A 23,252-nucleotide genomic window follows, 5' to 3' on the forward strand; every position below is an offset into this window, starting at 1 on the left:
GAAGTTTTGCTGGATACATAATTTTTCTGTTTCTTTTTCCTTCTGGTGCATACATGAATAAGTCAAAATGTTTTCCAATGCATGAGAAGGCCACATACAGCTGTCTACGTGAGAAGCATGGATCTACCAAATTTAGCCCACACACTTTGTCATTGTCCCTGCACTTTGTTGATGGCTGTTGTAAATGCAAGTTGCTCCAGACACTGCAAATAGCATACCTGTTAGAATCAGTGGGATACATGGCAACAGTAAATCTCGTATTGTAATTTTCTGGTTAAAAACATAGGTTTTGATGATATTGTTTATCATCTTTTCTCGGAAAGTCTGGTGCTGTTGCAAAGTCATGGTGAATTTATGTTTCGAAGAATGGTAAGCTTATGTCCTCAGTCAAAACCAGTGCCTCATTTAACAAGTTTGGTGTGAATTAAATGCCATAGCATGCAAATGATGTGGGGTGTTTTCACTTGTGTAGGCTTTGTGTTTTTGTCAAGGATCTAACGGATGGAGTGGGAAGCACATCACCATGATTGCAACTAATGTTCATATTTGTTGTGCCTGAGCAGTATTCGATGCATTAGTGAATGAAATGTCCCAATATGCATCATTTTCAAGATGATTTAATTCTTGGCAAGCTTCATGACAAGTGGTACATACTTCACCATTCACTGTTCTCAGTTCTTGGAAGGAAGTTGGTTGACATACAGTGACAGTAATCACAAGCAGAAGCATTCTGCATTGTGTGGGTGAATAGTATACAGACGGCCTAATGTGTTGATTAAATATAATTTGGAGTGTCCCGCAACTGCTTTACCTTATTTGCGAGGTTGAAATTTGTTGCTGATGCATTCCATATGTAGTATGTTGGCAGTTGAGAGTAGAGTAGAGTCTTATCAAACACATCATCCCTGCCCAATGAGAAAAATGTAGTTAATGTTGTTCATGGTGGTGATAACAATGCCCTTGCATGTGCATTTTATGTTATAAAGTACACACACTGTCCATTTTCAGGTGCACTGCCCAATGAACGAGTGTTACATGTCGTTCATGGATTGAAAGTGATAAAATGTGCCATACTGCTTTGTTGCTACTAATTTAACATTCCAGTTGATGTTGGGCAATTTCATTGAGAGATGAGGTGTTTCCCACTCAAACAAACTGCCATATTGCTACATTTGCTAATTTACTTCATAGATTTCACTGAATTGCAATACTTGACATTGATATGTGCTTTGTTTTCAAGAGTAACAATGAATACAGTACAAACAAATGCTCATTAAATTCAGCATAACTGTTTTATTGTTTAAAGTGATCATTGATGTTTGAGTAGATATCTGTCTTTGCCAGAGATAGTCTTGACTAGTAAGTCTCTTGGGTTTTATTTCGTGCATTTTCTGTCAGACGTGCATGATGAATTGTTTTTGGTGACACTCTTCAAATAATTTTATGTCAGTGTCAACATATGGTATTTTTGCCGAGATAACTTGAGTAATTTGATGTGCGATTTCTTCCTTCCAACCAAACCAAAATGTATGCTTGTGGCAATTCCCTATTTCGTAATTCAGTATAATACATCAAACAGTACATCTCTCCAAAAACATGTTGCTTGACAATGAAATGCATTGAAGATTTCAATTTCTGTTTGAACACACGTGGAAATAGCGTGAGAATCCAATGATGATTGTCCAATTAACAAAAGTTCTTTTATTTCCTCTCATGTAGGACTGCATGTGAATGTAATACAAAAATATGGGCAACTGTATTGTAAACTTATGTGATTGGCTTCTTTTCAGATGGGCCCACAGCATGCATTAAGTCAGTGAATGACATATTACTTATTTTCCTGTTTTCTGTGGCACACTGATTTTATAAGCTTGTTATTTGCATACAAAGAGGCCCATTTTGGAAGTTTTCCATTTTCATGTAATTGTTTTTATTTGTCGCAGTATAGTATCTTGGAGTGTCTGTCAGTATTGTTTCTCAGTTTTTGTGCTGTTAAATTTTGTCAGAACCCTATGTATTGTGTGCACTTTTTATGAGCGCTTGTGATTGTTTGACAGCACAGTCCAGTCCATTGATACATATGTTTACCATTCGGCAGTTCTGTACAATCATATTAACAACATTATGTGGACTGAATAAAATTTGTAATCCGGTGACCATTTCTCACTTAGTACCTTTGTTCAATTGGAAACATTGATCAATTTGTCAATCAGTGTTTCCCATGAAATAAATTTAAATAAATTTCGGATCTGTGTTTGGCAGTGGTGGTAGTAATCCTGCATGATGATAATTTGCATTTGCACTTTGACTGTTGTCATGTAATTCTTACACAACATATATTTTGCACCGAATGATGTCATTCAGAAACATGGATTGTATTTGTGTTTGTTTTCAAGAAATTTTTCAATTGGCTTGTGTCACTTGATACCTACGTTATAGTTTGGATGGTGAATTTAATTATAGCAATTTAATTTCTCCATCCATGCAGCACATTCCATGTATTTCATTTTTAAATTTGAGGCCACTATGATACACATGTAATTAAACCATTTTCCCCATAATTACCCTTTAATGAAGACTGTAATCATAATTAGCATCATAATGGAATGCACCATGCTGTAAATTAGCATACAGTGTTCTCCTGGATCGAGTGGTACGTACTCAAATGGTATCCAGTTTTGCTTTCCATTACTTGACTGTTTCAGATGAGCAGGCTTGAACATTGCATACTCCAGCAGTTGTGTCTTGCGTCTCTTTTGTCATCTGTTTCTGAAGCTCGTGATGCCTTTTTCTTTTATGCTTGATGTGTAGATCAACATATCACTTTGTCATTTGGGTGGCATAATTGATTTGGGAGTGGAAGTAATGCCTTGTGATGACTATTACAAACTCATTGGGGAAAAAAGAAAATGTGTGTGGTATCTATTATCTAATGTCAACTGGCAATGGGAATTGCACAATCAACACCAGGTGTTATATAACACACAAATGAAATTTCACTGTTGGTATTTGAGTCAATTCAATTACATCATGTATGCTCACTTTTACACCAGAAACACGTGTACCAGTGCTAAACTACATGAAAAACATTTGTTAAAATGACTCTTGTGCCACCTGTTGCAAAATGGATGTACTAATTCAGAAAACTATGCAGATTGCACACAACTACTCACCAAAGTTTCATTACAGTTGAGTATATGGTGTAGGACAGGCCTGGCAAAGTGTGGCTCATGAGACAGACTCCTCCAGTGAGTGCTTCCCCCTCCAACTCTAACCACACATTGTTATCATGACTTGGCCACAGACTTCGGTTTCCTCATTTATCAGGAGTCGAGTGGGGCAGCATCTCTTTGAATTCGAAGAGGCACTGTGGTTTTGTTCGTCTGCATGTTCTCGACATTCTGTTCAGATTTACTCTTCTTTGTATTGCACTATCATTCAGTTCGTCATTTGGTTATTACTGTGACCACCATTCTGGTTGTGGTTCTTGTTATTGCTCTGGCTATTTTTCTATTATGGTTCTTAAGAATGTCAAAAATAAAGAATACTGAAAACTTTCTTTTTAATGAGGAGTAGGAGAGTAAGTACTTTTTTGTACACAAACCCTGTGAAAATGATTAAGTGAAAGTAAGAACTTTTTTGTGCACAAACCTTGTAAAAATACTTAAATCAAAATAAAGGTAGTAATCTTGCTCAACATTTCTCTTCACTCCATGACTTCACACAAAACAAAAGCAGTTTAACTACATCATCTCTGATATGCTTAAAATTATCAGAAGCTCAGAAATGCTTCTCTGATGGATTACTCGTGAAAGAATGTGCACCAGGAATGTCAAAAGCATTGGGCCATGTTGATGCAACTGTACATTTTAAAACATATGCTTGTAATGTAACACTGTTAATTCTTGATATGTGAAATAGCATAAAGAAGAAACAAAACAATTTAATTGCAAAGCATCCATATTATTCTTTGTGTCTCACCAAGAGTATTGATTGAATAGGTCTCAGTCAACTGATAACAATGGATGACTTTTCTGTACATGAAAAGTTACGTGCTTTAGTCTCAGTGTTCAGAACAGGTTTGGCTATTTTTAACACTGTCGAAAAGCCTGTCCGCAAAATAGGTGGTTTTTAAAAATGCTCTGCAGTTAGTACCTACGATACACCGGCCACGGTTGACAGGAAAAATAGGTTTGTTTGTCAATTAAGAAAAACTAGAATAAATTATTTAACTTTTCATGGCATCATTCATCGGGAAGAACTGTTCGGGAAAAGTGACAGCCTTCTGTCCTCAGTGAAAGCTGCAACGAAAATTGCAAATATAATACACTGACGATATCAATCTGTATTCCATTGAAAATTTGAACAATTTTTGGAAGGAGACATGGAATATGGAGATATACTTCTTCATTCTGAAATTTGTTGGTTAATTGCAGAAAAATGTTTAACTTTTTCCCCCATGTAGAAAAGAACTTCCCTAGATTTTGATTAGAGAACTAAAATTGGATGCTTCAAAATTTGAAAATTATTATTTTCATTTTTTTTATTATCAGAATTGGAGTTTCAAACAGATTTTACAGATAATTTAAATAATTTGCATTTATGTTTTCAAGGAAATGAATGCACAATTTCTCATATGTTTAAGGATATTAATAAATTCTGGTGTGAACTTAAGTTGTTTAAATTGCAACCAAACATGGAAAATTTGTCATTTCTCGAGCTGTTGCGAACTGAAAGAAAACCACAGGAAAGTAAAATTTTCAAGATTTACTTCTATAATTGGTGAAGTCCTCAATGAGTTACATATCTGTTATAAGGATTTTGAATGTATAGAGCTGGATATAATTTTATTCAAGAATCCAATGAAGAACAGAAAAGAAGATGCTGCAATTTTTAAATTTTGCCGGCCGAAGTGGCCGTGCGGTTAAAGGCGCTGCAGTCTGGAACCGCAAGACCGCTACGGTCGCAGGTTCGAATCCTGCCTCGGGCATGGATGTTTGTGATGTCCTTAGGTTAGTTAGGTTTAACTAGTTCTAAGTTCTAGGGGACTAATGACCTCAGCAGTTGAGTCCCATAGTGCTCAGAGCCATTTGAACCATTTTTTAAATTTTGCCACAATATCGGTTCCCAGAACTCGCAGACATTGCTCTTAGTCTTTTTTTAAGTCAACATACATTTGTGAAAGTACACTTTCTTCAAAGAAGTACATTAGATCTCTCAGTGTAATGCATTGTCAAAAGAGTTGTTGGGACATCAACTTCATTTCGCTACAGCACAAACTAAAACTGATATTGCGGAACTTGTCGAGATCGAGTTATATAAATTTAACCTAAATATTTAGATAACTCATTAATGTAAGTATAAGAGTTTGAGTCAAATAACTAAATGAAAATCAATGTCGTAGTAATGTACGTCTTTCGCTATTTACGTACGGGGAATTGATATTGTAGAGCTCGTGACCCACGACAACTGACGGACAGTTGTCCGTGCAATTGGCTGGCACGGCTGTGGTGGGCTTGTGATGGCACCACACAATGGGGAAGCACTCACTGAAGGGGAATGACTTGCAAGCCACACTTTGCCGGGCCTGGTGTAGGAACACACGTGGGACAAACAAACAACATTTATTTATAGGCATACTTCTATTGACTCAAATCATTCATTTATAGGTATACTTCTATTCACGTTGCATCAGTAGGTGTGTGTGTGTCGTTTCTCTCTCTCAACATGTAGTCTCAAAGGGGAATGATGATCCTATCATAGTCCAAAATATAGGTTGCTTCAAAAAGGTCAATCGGGTTTCACAAGACTATATTTTTTACATGAATAAAGATAGAAACTTGGGATGAATATTAACTTATGCATAGGACTGGAAGTTTTTATTTTCAATTGGACCATCCAATTTTATTAGGAAATATGTTTTTAAATGTATGGACATACAGCCTTGAAGTACTTTTTACAATTACATTTAGAATCAAAGTTTTCATTTATGTTTCATAAATGTTCCACAAGTCCTCCACTAGGCACACAACAAACATCAAGGCAATTGTCAAACTTGCCCTATATTTTTTTGAGCGTATCTGGAGTTAATGAATTCACTGCTGTTGTTATGCAGTGTCACATCTCACGCAAAGTTGTCGGAAGGGGAGACACACAGATAGTCTTTCGCAAACCCCTACAAAAAGCAGAAAAAAGAAGAGAATGAAAACCACACACACACACACACACACACACACACACACACACACACACACACACGATGTTCTCAAGTGCAAATGCTAATGTGGTGGTGCACTGTTCTGTTCCAAAAATGAAATTTTCAGCATCTTAATACAGTTGTGGAAAAAGGCAGATCTTCAACATATCGAGATATATGATTCTAAAAACAAAGATGATGAGACTTACCAAACAAAAGTGCTGGCAGGTCGATAGACACACAAACATACACACAAAATTCAAGCTTTCGCAACAAACAGTTGCTTCATCAGGAAAGAGGGAAGGAGAGGGAAAGACGAAGGTGAACAGCGGATGGATATGTGTGTGTGTGCGCGCGAGTGTATACCTGTCCTTTTTTCCCCCTAAGGTAAGTCTTTCCGCTCCCGGGATTGGAATGACTCCTTACTCTCTCCCTTAAAACCCACATCCTTTCGTCTTTCCCTCTCCTTCCGTCTTCCCTGATGAAGCAACTGTTTGTTGCGAAAGCTTGAATTTTGTGTGTACGTTTGTGTTTGTTTGTGTGTCTATCGACCTGCCAGCACTTTTGTTTGGTAAGTCTCATCATCTTTGTTTTTAGATATATTTTTCCCACGTGGAATGTTTCCCTCTATTATATTCATAGATATATGATTCCTTTAACTTTTTACTTTTTTTTTTGGAAAGAAATGAGTCTAAATATTTTCTTGGGAAATGATGTAAAAGATGTGAAACTTCAGAGCCTCTCTCATACTGAACCACGGTATGTGCCTGCTGTGTTCCTCATATGCTATGGCTGTTCACCTTTCCATGTGAATGGAACATTGGCCTCATCACTGAAAACTAACCATGAAAGGTAATTTTTATCTTCCATTTTCACAACAAGAGTGATTTCACAAAATTCTAAATGGTGTTATTAATCATCATGGAAGGCATGTAATGGTTGAATGTCGTATGGAATGAATGATTGAAATACATTCCATGCTGGCAGAATGAGTAGATGAGTAGATTTCTGTGAACTATGAGCAAAAAACTGTTTAATGCTCTTAACAAAACTAAGGAAGCACACAGGGGTGATCTATTAATTTCCACTGAAATTAACAATCTTTTGCCTTGAAAGTGCCGGTGGCTTCATCAAATGCTTTGAGCCTTATGAGGGCCAGTGCTGTATTCTCAAGAAAAATCGTGCACACGGTCATAACTGAAACACGACAAGATGGCGTCGAAGGTAAAAGTTCAAAATGTGTGTGTCCACAAAAACGTAAATTTTGCCCTGAAAAAGGATATTACTAAAATTCAAGAAAGAAAAACTGAAGTGAACACGCCACGTTTTCTGCAAGATAGTTCGACAGTTTCCAAAAAGTGGACAAAGGTGAAGTGGAGCGGCCACAAACAAAAAGTACAAGATCAAGAGAATTGTGAAATAAATGTAAGCTTCGTGCACGGCAACTAATTTCAAGTACTTTCCACAACAGATTGTGGAAGTGCAATGTCTAGTGATAGTGCTCATGAACCATGTGAAAAGCAAAAGGATCTTGTAAGTAAGCCAGAACAAAAAAATTCGTTGACGCAGAAAAACAAGAAATCCGACGTAAATTTAGTAAACAAACATCTGCCGACCTTATGTAGTTCCGATGGATTATCGGCTTGTGTGAAAAAGAAAAGAGGAAATAAACAGCGCAGTTAGGCCTACATTTTGTAGCTCCAAAACAATTACAAAAATTGAAATATATTCAGACAGCCAAGGGCGAAACATAGCTAATGACTTTCGTAATAAAAGCAATGTGAGCTTAACTTCCATGGTGAAACCAGGTGCAAAATTCTGCACAGCAACTGCAATAAGCCACGAAAAAATTCCCACATTAAGCAACAAAGACTTTGCCGTTTTCCTGGCAGGAACAAACGACGTCGCAAGAAACGAAAAACAAGATCTGTTGCTTTCGCTAGAAAGGTGACTGTATGAACTAAGATGTACAAACATCATTGTATTTTCAGTACCACATCGTCATGACCTAGCGGAATGGTCCTGCGGTAACAAAGAAGTGGAAAGTGCAAATAGTGAGATGAAACAGATATGCAGACAATTTGAAAATGTGACTTTCATTGATATAAGCAAACTAGGAAGGAGATTCCATACTAGACATGGTTTCCACCTAAATAGATTAGGAAAAAAGTTCGTAACTGCAAAAATAATAGAAATAGTAAATGCCAAAATGAAAGTAAGTTGTGACACTTCAAACGTAATACCCCTCAAGGACAATACCCACAAACTAGTTGGTGAATCTGAAACTGAAGCATCACCACTACAAGACAAGTGTGATGATGTTCTGACATTGCAAGAAAACACTCCAAGTGCTAGCAGTTCACAAGGAAGCATATCAATAACAACAGAACCAACACCTGAAGTATCAAAAACAGCTACATCGTCATCATCATCAACAACAACAACAACAACAACAACAGAAATGACAGCATCAATGACACCGGGAGCTACACCAGCAGCAGCAACAAGCAACTCACTAAATCCCTGTGAACGACCTACAAGGTGCAGAACACCTGTCCTTCTGGAGGATTTTTGGTACCTCGCCATGGCAAGGAACGGAGTATGACACCACAAAATGTAAATACAAATATAACCAGTTCTCATCCTCATCACCTGCAGATTCTAAGCTTAAACATTCAGTGTCTTAGAAATAAATCATTAGAACTTGAGGTACCTATGAACAGTGCAAATATTGACTGCATGTGCATTGTGGAGCATTGGTGCAGAAGTTTTGAACTAAGTAGCATTAATATTCATCCATTTAAGTTGGCAAGCCAATATTGTAGAAAAATTACCAAAAATGGAGGTTTATGTATATTTACCAAACCAAGTATCAGCTATAAAAGAAGGTGTGAAGCTGAATCGTTGAGTGTGGAAAATCATTTTGAAGCAGCAGCTGTGCAGTTGAATGAAATACAGGAAAAGTCATAGTCATAGCAATATACAGACCACCTACTGGTGATGCAGACATATTCTTTAACCAATTAGAAATATTGCTTAACACTCTGTTCACCGATAGAGCCACTGTAGTTGTGTGTGGTGACTTCAATGTTAATCTTATGAGTGCAAGTAGGCTAAAAGACCAGTTCCTAAATCTGTTATGTAGTTTCAACCTGCTTCCACACATACACACACCCACAAGAATAGCACATAATACAGTCAGTCTTATTGATAATACATTTTCAAATGTAGGACGCACAGAAGTTGAAGTAACAAATACTGGTTTGAGATTATCAGACCACAATGCTCTTGTCCTCAAAATTCCTTCAAGGCCACTGAAAGAGAAAAAAACACACTTCATGTATAAAAGAAATTTTTCTGCAGAAAACTGTGTAGAATTCATAAATATGCTAACTAATGAGGCTTGGGCAGAAGTACTATCCAATACAAATGATGCATATAGACCTTTTTCTTCCATTTTCATGGAATGTTTTGAAATGTGTTTTCCAAAAAAGCTGTCAACAATCAGGTCACATGGCAATACAAAGCCAAGTTCTTGGATCACAGCTGGCATCAAAACTTCCTGTGGAACTCTAAAGAGACTAATTTCTAAAATGAAAACATCCACAGACCCACAATTCATAGAATATGTCAGGAATTACAAGAGGGTATATAGAAAAGTAATTGCTAAAGCAAAATTCATGAGTAATGATAGTTTTATAAGACAGTCTGAAAACAAATCAAAAGCCATATGGGGTATTGTGAAGACTGAAACGGGGAAGAGTTGTGAAAACCAGGACATTAGCCTCAAAAATTTTAAAAATGTCAATATTAATAAACAAGATTTGCCAAATTATTTTAACAATTATTTCATAAATGCAACAACTTAATTAAGCTTAAAATTTACAAACGAAGAAAAACCTGAATATCCAAAAACAGCTTGTAGGATGAGGGTAGAGCCAACAAATGAGAGTGAAATGTGGAAAGTGATACAAAGCTTGAAACCCAAAATGTCGGCTGGCATAGATGAGGTACCTGTGTCAATCGTAACAAGAACAGCACCACAAATCGCAAAGCCCTTTGCACACATAGCCAATTTATCATTCAGTGAAGGAGCTTTTCCAGAAAGGCTGAAAATTTCAAAAGTGAAGCCATTATTTAAAAATGGCGACAAGTATAAGGTAAAAAACTATCGCCCAATATCTCACCTCTCAGCATTTTCAAAAATATTAGAAAAACTGATGAAGCACTGAATCAACAAATATCTAAATGACCATAATTTACTAAACAGAAATCAGCATGGCTTCGAAGCACGTAAAAACACTGAAACAGCAGTAATGTGGTACACTGAACAAATAATCAAAAATCTAGAAAAAGATTGTAGTGTAGTAGGAGTAAATTTAGACCTCTCCAAAGCTTTTGACACTGTGAACCAGGACATTCGTTTAGAAAAATCAGAAGTGTTGGGTATACATGGGATAGGAAAAAAATGGTTTGAATCATACCTAAAAAAAACAGAACACAGGTTGTAGAACTGACATCAACTTACTCCAACCACAAAATAAATTCAGTATCAGAGGCAAAAAATATAGAAATCGGAGTACCACAAGGCAGCATCCTAGGGCCCCATACTGTTTCTTGCATATATAAATGATTTTCACACCTCAGATGATGCAGCCAAAGCAATAATATTTGCAGATGATACTAGTGTGATAATAAGTGCACCAAAGCAATTGCTACCAACAACTGCTGATAAAGTACTAAATTACATCCACTCTTGGTTCAATGTAAACTGGTTGACATTGAATGTAAATAAAACAAATTATATGCAGTTTGGGAAAAGATGTCAAAATGTAAATCTCGATCTGGTGTGGGGTGACAAAGCCTTGGACAGAGTGACATCCACAAAATTGCTGGGGATTCATGTGGATGAAAACTAAAATTTTAATGACCACGTAATAAAACTTGCACAGAAACTTAATTCAGCCTGTTTTGCCCTCAGAATTATTGCAAATGTTTGTACCTCAGAGGGTGCCAGAATGGCATATTTTGGCTATTTTCTGTCTCTTGCCACATACGGAGTAATATTTTGGGGTTCCACAACAGGGCGCCTAAAACAAATTTTTTTGTTGCAGAAGAGGGCCATCCGTATAACAACTCAGTCATCCACAGACACACTGCAAACCCATATACAAAAAGCTTAGAATACTTACTATACCATCATTATACATATACAAATGTGTATTGTATGTCAGGACCCACATTGCAGATTTTCAGCCAAATGCCGACTTTCATAACTACAATACCCGTAATAGCGCAGCACTCCATACTCAGCGAACAAAAAGAATGAATACACAAAGGCATGTGAGCCACATCGGTGCAAAACTGTACAACACACTGCCAGTCAACATCAGGCAGTTAGAAGATGATAACAAATTTAAAACAGAATTTAAAAAATTTCTAGTAGAACAATGTTTTTAGTCTGTAAATGACTATGTAGGTCAATAAATTTTTTCTGATGATATTTATAAAGGCAAAATGGAAAATACTCTATCTGTACCTAATCATTCATTACCTAATCATTCATTACATTTACATACTTAAAGGACAGCTGTTGTGTGATGTAAATATATACTTAAGCAGTGTTGTGTATATAAGGTCTTGCCATTTAGGGAGGACAAGACTAAAGCCTTATGAAAAACAGACTATGCATTTAAAATAACAAGCAGGGATGTATATAAGCTATATTAATTTCATTGTATGATTATTAACTTCATTGTATTATTTTGTTTTGTACTTTTTTACGAATATATTGTTTTTTCTTTTTTCTTTGAAATGGGACACAAACCCTTGTACCATTGACAACGTCCATACAATATTAAATGGAGACTGCCACACACTTGTTGTTGCCTTATCATCACCATTCCGACTTTGACATATTGCGTAATGACATAGCTGCACTGGGTAGTCATCTACGGGCAACTACATAAACTACCAGAAAACAGCTTTTAGCCTTCCACTTGAGAAATTGGGAAGCAAGCAGAACAAAGCACATACAATACAGTGACATCACCATGGAGTACCATGATACTGCCAGAGTATCTTAGTCCGCCGCTCGTGGTCTCGCGGTAGCGTTCTCGCTTCCCGAGCACGGGGTCCCGGGTTCGATTCCCGGCGGGGTCAGGGATTTTCACCTGCCTCTAGATGACTGGGTGTTTGTGTTGTCCTCATCATTTCATCATCATCCAGGAAAGTGGCGAAATTGGACTGAGCAAAGATTGGATACTTGTATGGGCGCTGATAACCACGCAGTTGAGCGCCCCACAAACCAAACATCATCATCATAGAGTATCTTAGGATAGTATTGGGTAAGACACTATCATTTAAGGGATGCTCTACCAATATCAGATAACAAGTGCCCGTGAGGAACAGCATTATGAGCTGATTAGCAAGCTCACAGTGGCGTCGCTCACCATTACAAACATTAGTGTTTGCTGCACAGGAAAACTGATTGAAGATTCAGTTGCATGAATTTCATCCACAAAATGGGCATTAGATTACTGAATGACAGTGTAATGTAATAACATTTTCTTGAGTACTTGGGTTCCACCTAATTACGGCCTGCCACAGTCCATGGTAGAGCTGTGGAAGACAAGTGGGGAGACATTGTAAACATAGATGCTGCCACAAGAATGTTTTCTGCCTCAATGTTAAACAGTCATGGCTTGTACGGAAGTCGCTGAACAGAATGTGTGCAGGTATTGGCAGATCCAAGGGCTGTCCGAGAAATTGGGATTTCAGTAATAGACTCCTCACTCTATAACTGTGAATATCAGATCATTTTGCACATGCTTCAGTACAAACAGTGCAGCTTGACTTACACTTCAAGCAAAGTAATGATAGAAAGCAAAAACACTAGCTGTGTCATGTTACTGGATGAATTTTATATGACTGAGTAACTGAATCTATTAGTACGTACTATTTTGCATTTAATTTGTTTTATCTTTGTGTCATTTGTGATCATTGTTTGTTATCTGTTATGTCATTATCCTCCTTGTGGTCATTTGGAAAGAAATATAGGGATCAATTTGAAATTTTATTTTCTTTCACAACTTTCCAAAGAAGGATGTACCGAAAAACCTGCCGAGAAGGTACATTCCTCTCTTTGCTTCTCTTGCAACAATGCATCAAATGCTATAAAATTTATACTGTGTTGGTAAGTACTGAAAGGAGGGAGAGGGGCAGGGGATGGGGAACATGACTTGGCAGCAGCATGGGAGAGAAGAATTTGTGGCATTCTTGTGGCAGGGGAAACTCACATCTGGGGCATAAAAAACATAGCGGTCTTAGTGAGTGTCACAGAAAGTGTACGGTTAGTTGAAAATTCCTCAATCAGGCAGTGAAATGCAATGTCGTTTATGTCAAAAACACACTAACTTCTCAACACAGAGCATGAACTAAAAAGACTAAAAAGAGACTTTGTACAACATTCTCCAGTGAGTAGATCAGATCCTTCAAGTGTAATTATTGAAATGTCTACAAAATTCCTGTCTACAACTGACATAAAGCTCTCATCACACTCAGAAGATCTATAGCCAAAAACAGTTTGATCTGTGGAAGTAAGTGATTGTTAGAGGGGTGCCTAATCTGGTGAATTTGGTGAGTAATCCAAGAATTTGTACTTGAAATTGCACAATTTTCTGTGCACCAAAGCACCATTGTGTGCAGGTACACTGATGTAACTTTTCCCAGGCTTCTCTTTACATGTTTTATTTCATTTAGTTTGTCTGGAAGACTTTTTAAGTCTTGCCAGTTATTGTTTGTCCCTTCTGCAAGATTCGCAATAACAAGAATCCCTTCTGTACCCCGAAAACATGGGCTACAATTCCTGTGGCAGGCTTTGCCTTGTGTAGTTCTGGCCCACAGTTTCCACACATACTTCGGTTGATTTTTTGTTTCTGGTATGAAGGGATGAATTGATTTTTCATTCACAGAAACAAATTGATGCACAAAATTATTGTAACACACCCATATTACCACTCTTCACTGGTGGCTACCTCCTCTGCTGCCAGTAAATCAGCAATTTTCCCCCTCGCATACTGAGTGAGGACCAATCAGGCCATTGCTGGTCTGGAAGCTGTCAGACCAGCACTGGACATTGCCTCCACCTCTGCAGGGCACCCACATGAGCCAATGCTGCCAGCTTGCATGCACCTTTGCTAGGCTCAGTACAGGCCAGCTGCCAGCCCGCACCACCGACGACCCCGGGGCAGGGCCTCACTGATGCCTGTGCCTACCAGTACTACTACGGCACATTGCGGCACCAACTGCTGACATATAAGCTGGGGAAGAGACCACAAAATTCATAATTCACTCTCACTTGCACTGTTACGATCATTACTAATACGCTGCTCTCATGAACTGAGCTTTGCTATTGTCATGGACTCTGTTTTTGGCTATTTTGGACATGTATATGCAAATGCTTGTCCTGTATCATAAAGTTTTGTGTTGTCATCAAACTGTTTTACTGTTGCACATACTTTTCTCATGTCCTTTGTTACCACAAAAATCAGTAATGTTTGCTTCAGAACTGGTCCAAATATTGCTGAAAAATTTATTTTTTCATCTAATTTTTGTCGCTGTTCCACAAATGTGGTATTGTTCAGAGTTGTCCCTAACAGTTCTCAGTGTAAAATATGCGGTATTCTTCCTTCTGATAGGCTTATGGTGTCAGCTATTTTGAACACCTTTTAACTCCAATATGGTATTGTGCACTTTCTCATTTCCTCATCTGTTGTAATCTACTGAACCAAAGGTAGCAGCAGAAATATTACAGCTGTCAGGACAATGCAGCTGGCTTCTTTAGCTACCAAATTAACACACACACACACACACACACACACACACACACACACACACACACACACAAAAAGTGCCTTACTATTTTTCTAATTTATTACAGTTTTTCCCATGCTTATTAATCCCCTCTTGTGAAAATAGTTTTGTAATTCTAAACAGTGTGGTTTTGAGAAACATGTAGCCATTTTTTTAACTGACAGTTGTGATGATGTGGCAGATTTTGTAGCAATGTGAATCTGCTTGTATATTGAGTGGTACCATTATTTTTTTCCTTGATATTCACTTTGAAATGACATTTTCTCGTTTCAGAGTGCCTGTATCATGGCGCACTCTACCAAATTCTGTTGTGGAGTACTTGCAGAGGGCACGGAAGTGTGATGTTTGCACTGGTGCATATTTTGAAAATTTTATTCCTTGCTGCTTCATATCATATTCCAGGATTTATGCTGAGATTGTTCCAGAAAGAGAATACTTAAATAGTGTAACTGATGTAAGAAATGTGTGTTCAAGGAGGTGTATGCACCCAGAGTTGAAGTTTTGTGAGGTACTCAATCATTTAACACCCGATGAGTATGAGAATGTGGTGCGACATATCTGTTGAGCTATATTTACGGTTTCAGGGGTGTGTATGAAGGGGGGAGAAGTGGGGACTGCTTGTGTACCACCAGAGTTTTAAAGTAACAGTAAAAGCTACAGCTTGTAACATGGTTTCTGCACTTACATTTATGTCTACCATAACAAAAATAAGCAGCAAAAATTTGTAATATACAAAGTTCTGTGTATTATATGCTACCCTAATGTAATTTAACTGTATTGCATCTGTGTATCAGAATTAAGTCAGACTCTCAACAGACAACACAGATATCCTGTTTGAAATTGAGAACCAGTACTCTGGTGGGAATCCCAGTATGGTGGAAACAAAGGAGGGGTCCTGTTTTCTTTTTAAATGTGATCTGCTGTTCCTAATGGCTTTTTATACTTGATGTATCACAGTATGTGTAGGTTACCTTTGTATTGTCGGTAGCTGCTTAAACAAAATACGAAACCATTTCCTTGGTTAAGGTCTTTGGATTTGATATTACAATGTACAACTTCTTATTGCATTCCATACACTTATGTATTGCATTCTGTGGTTTCATTATAACGAGAAAAAGTACAGCTGTTTATATTTTGACAGTCTAGCTTCTGGCACAATAATCATTATATAACTTAACTATATGTGTCATACTTTGTGATGACAAGGAGTTACAATTTCAGCTGTTGGAGCTGACTAGGATCAGATCTGTTCAGTAATTGCATTAAGAAGTTATGACAGGTGCTCAGAATGCTTCACTTCAGATACAGAGGAAATCATACAAAATGCAATACACACAAGTTAATTTGAATTTTTTTCCGTCTGGTTCAAAATGGAGCTGTATTTTCAGAACCAAGAAAATAAGAATGACAAACATTGCTCCTTAAAATGTGTTGTTGGTTTTGCTGGAATTGTAAAATCTTTCAGATTTACTTATGAGAAAAGGAATTACATAGTTCCTCTGTTTGGTAGTTGCAGGAATGTAAGAAGTGCATTAGTAGTTGGGAAAAGAATTCACACTGAAAAATTAAAAACTGTTTCATGTTTCCTGTTTAAAATACCAAACTCATGTGATGTTTAAGCTGAGTTGAGGTAAAATACTGACTCCTAAAGTGCCCCACAGTTCTTAGAATACAGAAGTATACAGTAATTCCTGTTTCTTTCAAGGATGGCATTAAGACAGAAATCACATATTGGTATTTCATTTTTTTTAAAATCTGGAACATTAAATGTTAGAATGTAAAGATGTTTCTTGATGTCAGATATAGCAGTTAGACCTATCTTGTCTGGACACACAGACTCTAGATTAGATCTCCTATTGCAGGCTCAGCTAGTCAGCTGATAATCAGAATGTAGGGCACCGGTTAGTAAGGTAATGTAGTATTTACATCAGCTAGTCAGCTTATATGTAGAATGTAGGACACCGGTTAGTAAAGCAACATAGTATTTATATCAGTTAGTCAACTTATAAGTAGAAAGTAGGGCACCAGTTAGTAAAGCAGTGTAGTATTTACATCAGCTAGTCGGCTTATAAGTAGAATGCAGTGTAATGGTTAGTGAAGCAGTGTAGTATTTACATCAACTAGTCAGCTTATAAGCAGAATGTAGGGCCCTGGTTAGTAAAGCAATTTAGTATTTACATTATCATTGTGTCAGTGACAATTATGCTTTTTTAATGTACACTGGTGACTACTTTTTTTATTTCTGTTTAATAATTCCTCAGCTTGTATGTTCTTTGGCAACATAGTCGACCACCAAGTCCTTAGCCAGATTACTCGGGAATTGTCGTCTTGTTACTTTCATGCGTGAGATCAGCTGGTAAACGGCATACAAATTCAGAACAGACACATTAACGAATGGAAAAAAACCTACAGATGCTGACCTTGTTCTTCTGGCCAATACTGTAATTGCCGTGTAATGCAATGTAAGTGCCAGACTGTTCAACAAATGGCATAATGTGTGTATTAGTGTACATAACAGTGCCATCCATTCATTTCTTATCAAAATAAAGGGAAAGAATTGCATTGGTGTCTTCGTTTTTTGGTCAGCTCTAAAATGTCCAACTTCCAAGAAATGATGTAGCAGAATTTTGGTCTTCTCCAATTTTTAAACTGGTTTTATGTGTAATTTGATTTGCTCACTGTTACTTCTTCATTGGTATATCTATCTTATAACAGGTACCAGCCAAATGCTCTACACTTTCCGTTGCCCCATGCTTCATCCTTCATTTGCCTTTTAATGTTATCCAGCATTCAAAGTCTTCTTCTCCCTCTCACTCCCTTTCTTGCAATCTTTCATTCTGTGAGACTTGGTTGTTGGCAATTTCTTCCCAGGCAAGATTTTTTCCTCAGTCTTATCATTTCCACTGGTTTTCTTAGCCCTCCTATTCTTAGAAATACTTCCTCATTTGCCAAATTGTCAGTCCATGCATCACCATGTGCATGTCATGTACAGTATTGATTCAGAGGACAATAAATAAATAAATTTCTTTAACATTTTTCTCCACAGCTGCATTTCAGAACTATCCAGGTAAATTTCCGCTTTCATTTTGACTGCTCATGATCCACTGCCATATGATACGACCCTCCAGACTTGGCAAGTCTCTTTTTTAATTTTATCAGAATGTTTTTTGGAGTCAGTGAAACTTTCACCTTTACAAAATCTATTTTACTCATAGATATTCTGCTTCTTATTTCCTGCACAGAGCTTTCATTTTAAGCCAAAAACATTTTAGGTATCCAAAAGATTTTAATTGGTCCAAAGTCTTTTGTTCCAATCATATTTTGACAGAACCTACGTTGGCAGATTCTCATCACTGTGGTCTTTCTTGTATTAATCCTCATTCCATACTCTTTTCTCACATTTACAATCCTCTACATCATAAATTATAGTTCTTCCTCTGTTTCAGCTGACACTGCTTGATCATCTGCATATTTAAATTGCCTTTGTTCTCCTCTTGCTCCTCTTATTATGCCTCTTGCTTTTTTTTTTAATAGTCTGTTTATTTCTCTGTATAAATATTGAAAAGAGTTGGTGACAAAAACCACCTTGTCTAACACATCTTCTGATATCAGCCCAGCCTTGTTTGTTTCCTCATAGCCAGTCCTTTGTACCAGTTTCGGTATTGTATATAGTCCTGTATGAGTCTCCTGTTCTTTTAGTCTACACAACATCTTCTAAGGTCTTCACGAGGATACTCCAATCAGCTCTATCAAATACCTTTTGCCAGCCAACAGAAATAATGTACTTATCTGTGTTAACTTCTAGCATTCTTTGCTGTAACATCCCCAAACATCTAATAGCATCTCGTGTTCCTTTTTCTTTCCTAAATCCAAGCTAATCCTTCCCCCATGTTTTCTTCAACTTTTCTTTCTAATCTTTTGAGTAAAAAGCTACACAAGGCCTTCCAAATGTGCAGTATGAAATTAACTGCCCTGTAATATTTGCATTCATTGGTATTGTTTCTTTGGTAAAAGTATAAGAAAATTTTTAAGAATATATTCAGGCCAAATGTCCTCTATATCCTATTGATGAGTTTGCTAAGATTCATATTACTCTATATCTCAAGGCCTTTAGAGCTTCAGCCAGTATTTTATCACAACCTATTGCTTTAATCTTTCTGAGAGTCTTAATAGCCTTCTCCATTTCACATCTTAATGTGGTGGTGTATGGTCTGTTTTGTCACATTCCTATTCACACTCCAATCTTCATTTTGTATGATCTCACACAGAGACTATTTGTCTTCAGTTTGCAGCAGCAGCTCTGCCATAATTCCTTTATTGGTGAGGAACTTTGACAATTTCTGAAAAGACATGAGAAACAACATTGGAACCTTTGTTGCATACAGTGAACACTTAACAAGACATGTAATAGTCAGAATAGTGATAGTGGTGAATTTTCTTGTATGTTGAAAAAAATGAAACATATAGTATAATAACGCTATATGCTCACTTTTTATCAAAACACTGAAGTACTGAGCAACATGAGTGATTGTGTCAGGTCATTTTGCTGAAATAAGGAGCAAGACAGGTGGTCATGTCAGTTCAAAATGCGCCATAGAAGGAAATAATGAGGCTGACAATGGTTTTAAATACAGAGCATACAGGCTGAAACCAGAGAATTTTACATGGGATCAGCTGCATTTGTGCTTCACTTCATGAGAAAGATCAGCAGCAGAAGAAACACATTTGTCATGTTGATCCAATGTGAGCTGTTAAGGGTCAGTTATACAGGGTGAACTAGAACTCCATCGACAAACTTTGAGGCGGTAGTATGGATCAAAACAAGAAAAAAACTTCCAGTGAACATGAACTCTAAAGCACATAACTTAAGAGATGTGACCACTTACTCAGCAGAAGAGGTGTGTTTCAAAGTAGCAAAAATGCATAAGTGCCCATAGCTCATGAGATATGTACTTCAGAGTCCATATTTACAGGATTTTTTTGTCCATACTACCACCTACACAAGTTTGTTGTTAGAATTGCTGTTCTCTTTGTATAAATTTGCTGACAATGATGGTTGAGAGCTTGGTTCCAATTAGGTCAGCCATTCAGGAGAAAAAAAGTTGTTTTAGTACAGAATACTGTGTTGGTTGTATTGGCATCAGTGTTTTGCGGAGCACGTAATCATCTGCAGTTTTGCGGGTAAAGAGAAAAAATTGTCTGCAAGCTAGTTGGACATCATGAAAGTTGGAGTTTTTCTTGCTGTTTCCTTGATAATGTACTTAGGTACCTTTGATTTTGTGAAAGAGATCTATTGTTTGGACCTTTCTTTCTGTAGCTATAATAATTAAAAACTGAAAAGATCTGTTTAAAAATGCACATCTTTTTCTTGTGCAGCTGGCAACATGACTCTTATTATTGAAGATAATTTAATGTATTGTTAAACACACATAATTTTACTTTTGTGTATGTCCCTTTTCTGTGTGGCATTTCATAGGGTTACCAAATGCAAGTTTAGGGAGACTCTTTAATGAATTTTGTGTAATGAAATAATGTAGCAAATATGCTCTTTTGTGTATTTGATTTACACTTATTCATAATATTTTTCCAAAAATATTTTGAGACTGAAACATAAAATGTACTATGAATACCTATAAACTCAATTAATAAATTTTATTTTTCATTACTTACATTATAATTTCTTGGTGCTTTGTTGTGTAATAATGTATTCTTGTATGTCACGGAGGCTTTGTGTTTGTGTAATGCTTTGTATAGTGTATAACAGTTTCCTTGTATGGCTGAAATAAAGATTACCATTCAAATGAAACAGTTTCCAAGTCTTATTCACCACTATCAAATATCTGGTTAATTCTAGGTCAGAGATGCACAGACAGTGGACGAAATCTCTGTGACCTACCATTGATCTTATGGTGACCCACACCCCACTGTCCATTCTTTTTTGTTAAAAAAATCATCTTTCATTTCCTCCAGCAAAAGAGGGTGAGCACTTGTGGAAACTATGAAATGGCATGTTTCAGCAGGATAATATTTATGAAAAAAATTTTTTCCCAGCCCTTATGTCGTTACCAGTGAGGGGTTTGAGGCCCACAGTACTAGCAAGTCTGTACACTTCTGCTCTAGGTTAACATGCTCCTCTGCCATCAGATACCCAAGTACAGTATTCTTTTCTATTTGCCTTCCTCCTCTTCCCTTATGTCGATTAGATTAGATTAGTACTTGTTCCATAGGCTCTGTGTATGCATCTGGGACCACCATGCATTGCAGTGGTGGAGCATTGTGTCTGACAAGGAATGGGAATCTTTACTTCACTGGCCAGATTGTGAGGATTGTACAAATCTTAAGCAAAAAAAAAAAAAAAAAAGCCTCTACCTCAAAGTGTGCTATTATTCTGATGTGGTAGAGAACTGTTTAACTGAACAGTCATTTCTGGGGAACCATTTGCAGAACCTGCCACAGCTCAGTTGTATGAAGCCCACTGAGACAATGAGTCTCTGTCTGGTTGAACCATTCATTCCCTAGTTTATCTGGGACTCAAATTACTTTTAGCAACAGAAACAAATGATGTATTCCCAATGGAAGAGTTGGTCACTAGAGATATCTACTACCCACTCTACAAAAGATATTACAAACAGCCCCCACCCTAACAACATATATTTCAAGAATGAGTAATAGTACAGAAAAACAATATTACATTATTATAATATACTTTGTGATGAAGAGAAAAGAGGACACATTCAATAGATTGTCCTAAAGGATGTACAGGAACTTGCTTGGGCCTCTAAATCAATTAAAAGGACGCAAAATGGTACTTTGCTAACAAAGACAATGACATCCAGTCATTACTATAGAAGAAAAAGTTGGTGAATATTCTATTGTTGCTGAAATACACAACACCCTCAATTATAGTAAAGGTGTCATATCGATAAACTTATGAATGAGAGCCCCAAAGAAATTCCAGGGGAATGGCAAAACAAAGCTGTAATCAACATGCAGAGTGTATTAAAACTAGTGGATGATGAATTAGAAAAAACTGTAAATGTTCAGTAGATGGGATTGTGCCATGCAGGTTGTGGTGGTGAGGACACTCAAAAGCATTACTGCCAGTTATATATGTATTAATCACGAGTATACAGCTCTCCACAGAATTCTAGCAGCTTAGGCATGCTGGTGGAACACTCGCCAGGCCAGCAGGTGCTGCTGTATGCACACCTAGCAGTTTTGGAGTGGCAGAGATGGCTCACGTAGCAGGTTGCTATTCCATGAGCAGATCATGACCCACATAGTCACCTACAAAGCATGGGACAGTGGTCTGCAGTTCTGCTAATTGATATCCAGAGTATTCTCGTTGACATCGAACATCAGCTCGCAGCAGTTTTAGTGCAGTAGTAGACAGTGTAGCTCACAGCAGCTAAATACCTCAACAGGTCTTGTTGCTCGACAGAAGTTTGAAGGCAACTAGTCGAATAGAGGGTTGACCATAATAAGCCTCCACTCTTGACAAGATCACTTGAAACTGAACAGAAAGTCACCAGGACAGGATTAATATTTATGCTGGGCACATTTGTGTATTCTTGTAAGGCAGCAGTGACATCATGCATTCTCATTTTCCTATTTGGTCAGATCTCAGGATTTCTTAACTTCACCTTTCAGATGCTCTTTTCTGCAGCATCGGTAACTGAATACTTACCCTTATGATAGATCTGGGCCTTCTTGTGACACTCCACAGTCACCATTATGATGATACCCTTCTGTTGCCACGATTCATTGTATTACGTTTGCTTGCTTGTGCGCTCGGCCAGTTTGTAATGTTGCAGTAACTTCTGTGTTAACTGCTACTCAATCAGTGTTTCTTTCTTACTGGCATTCTGCTAATCATTGGCTCATTTTGCACAGCCTCCGATATTGTCAGGGAAGAACTTTGACAATTTTTGATGTCCATCTCAAATACGATTCTGGGGTGTAACATTTCCCCCTTACTTTATAAAATTTGCCTCATATTTTTCTGCTTGGAGTATATCTGTAACAGTCTCATCATACACATGTGACATCAATGATTATACACTCTATGACTTAGTTATTGTTCCACTGCCATGGAATCACTTGAATCTTATAACCTTACATTTTGTATTCAGTCCATTGGATTAACCAGATTGACCTTTATCAAAGTCTTTACTTACATTTT

The 23,252-nt window shown here is 37.2% G+C and overlaps 1 protein-coding gene across 3 annotated transcripts in view; it reads left to right on the top strand.

Annotated features, from left to right (window-relative positions):
* LOC124556660 (leucine-rich repeat protein 1-like) overlaps positions 1-20,876 on the top strand; it is a 98,259-nt gene extending 77,383 nt beyond the window's left edge. For all 3 annotated transcript variants that reach the window (XM_047130627.1, XM_047130628.1, XM_047130629.1), the window contains exon 7: positions 15,344-20,876. In XM_047130627.1, coding sequence (XP_046986583.1) covers positions 15,344-15,635 — 292 coding nt within the window. In that variant the 3' untranslated portion in view covers positions 15,636-20,876. The remainder of the gene's footprint in view (positions 1-15,343) is intronic.
* The last annotated feature ends 2,376 nt before the right edge of the window (positions 20,877-23,252 follow it).

Source organism: Schistocerca americana, chromosome X, assembly GCF_021461395.2.
Source record: "Schistocerca americana isolate TAMUIC-IGC-003095 chromosome X, iqSchAmer2.1, whole genome shotgun sequence".
Classification (NCBI taxonomy): Eukaryota; Metazoa; Arthropoda; class Insecta; order Orthoptera; family Acrididae; genus Schistocerca; species Schistocerca americana.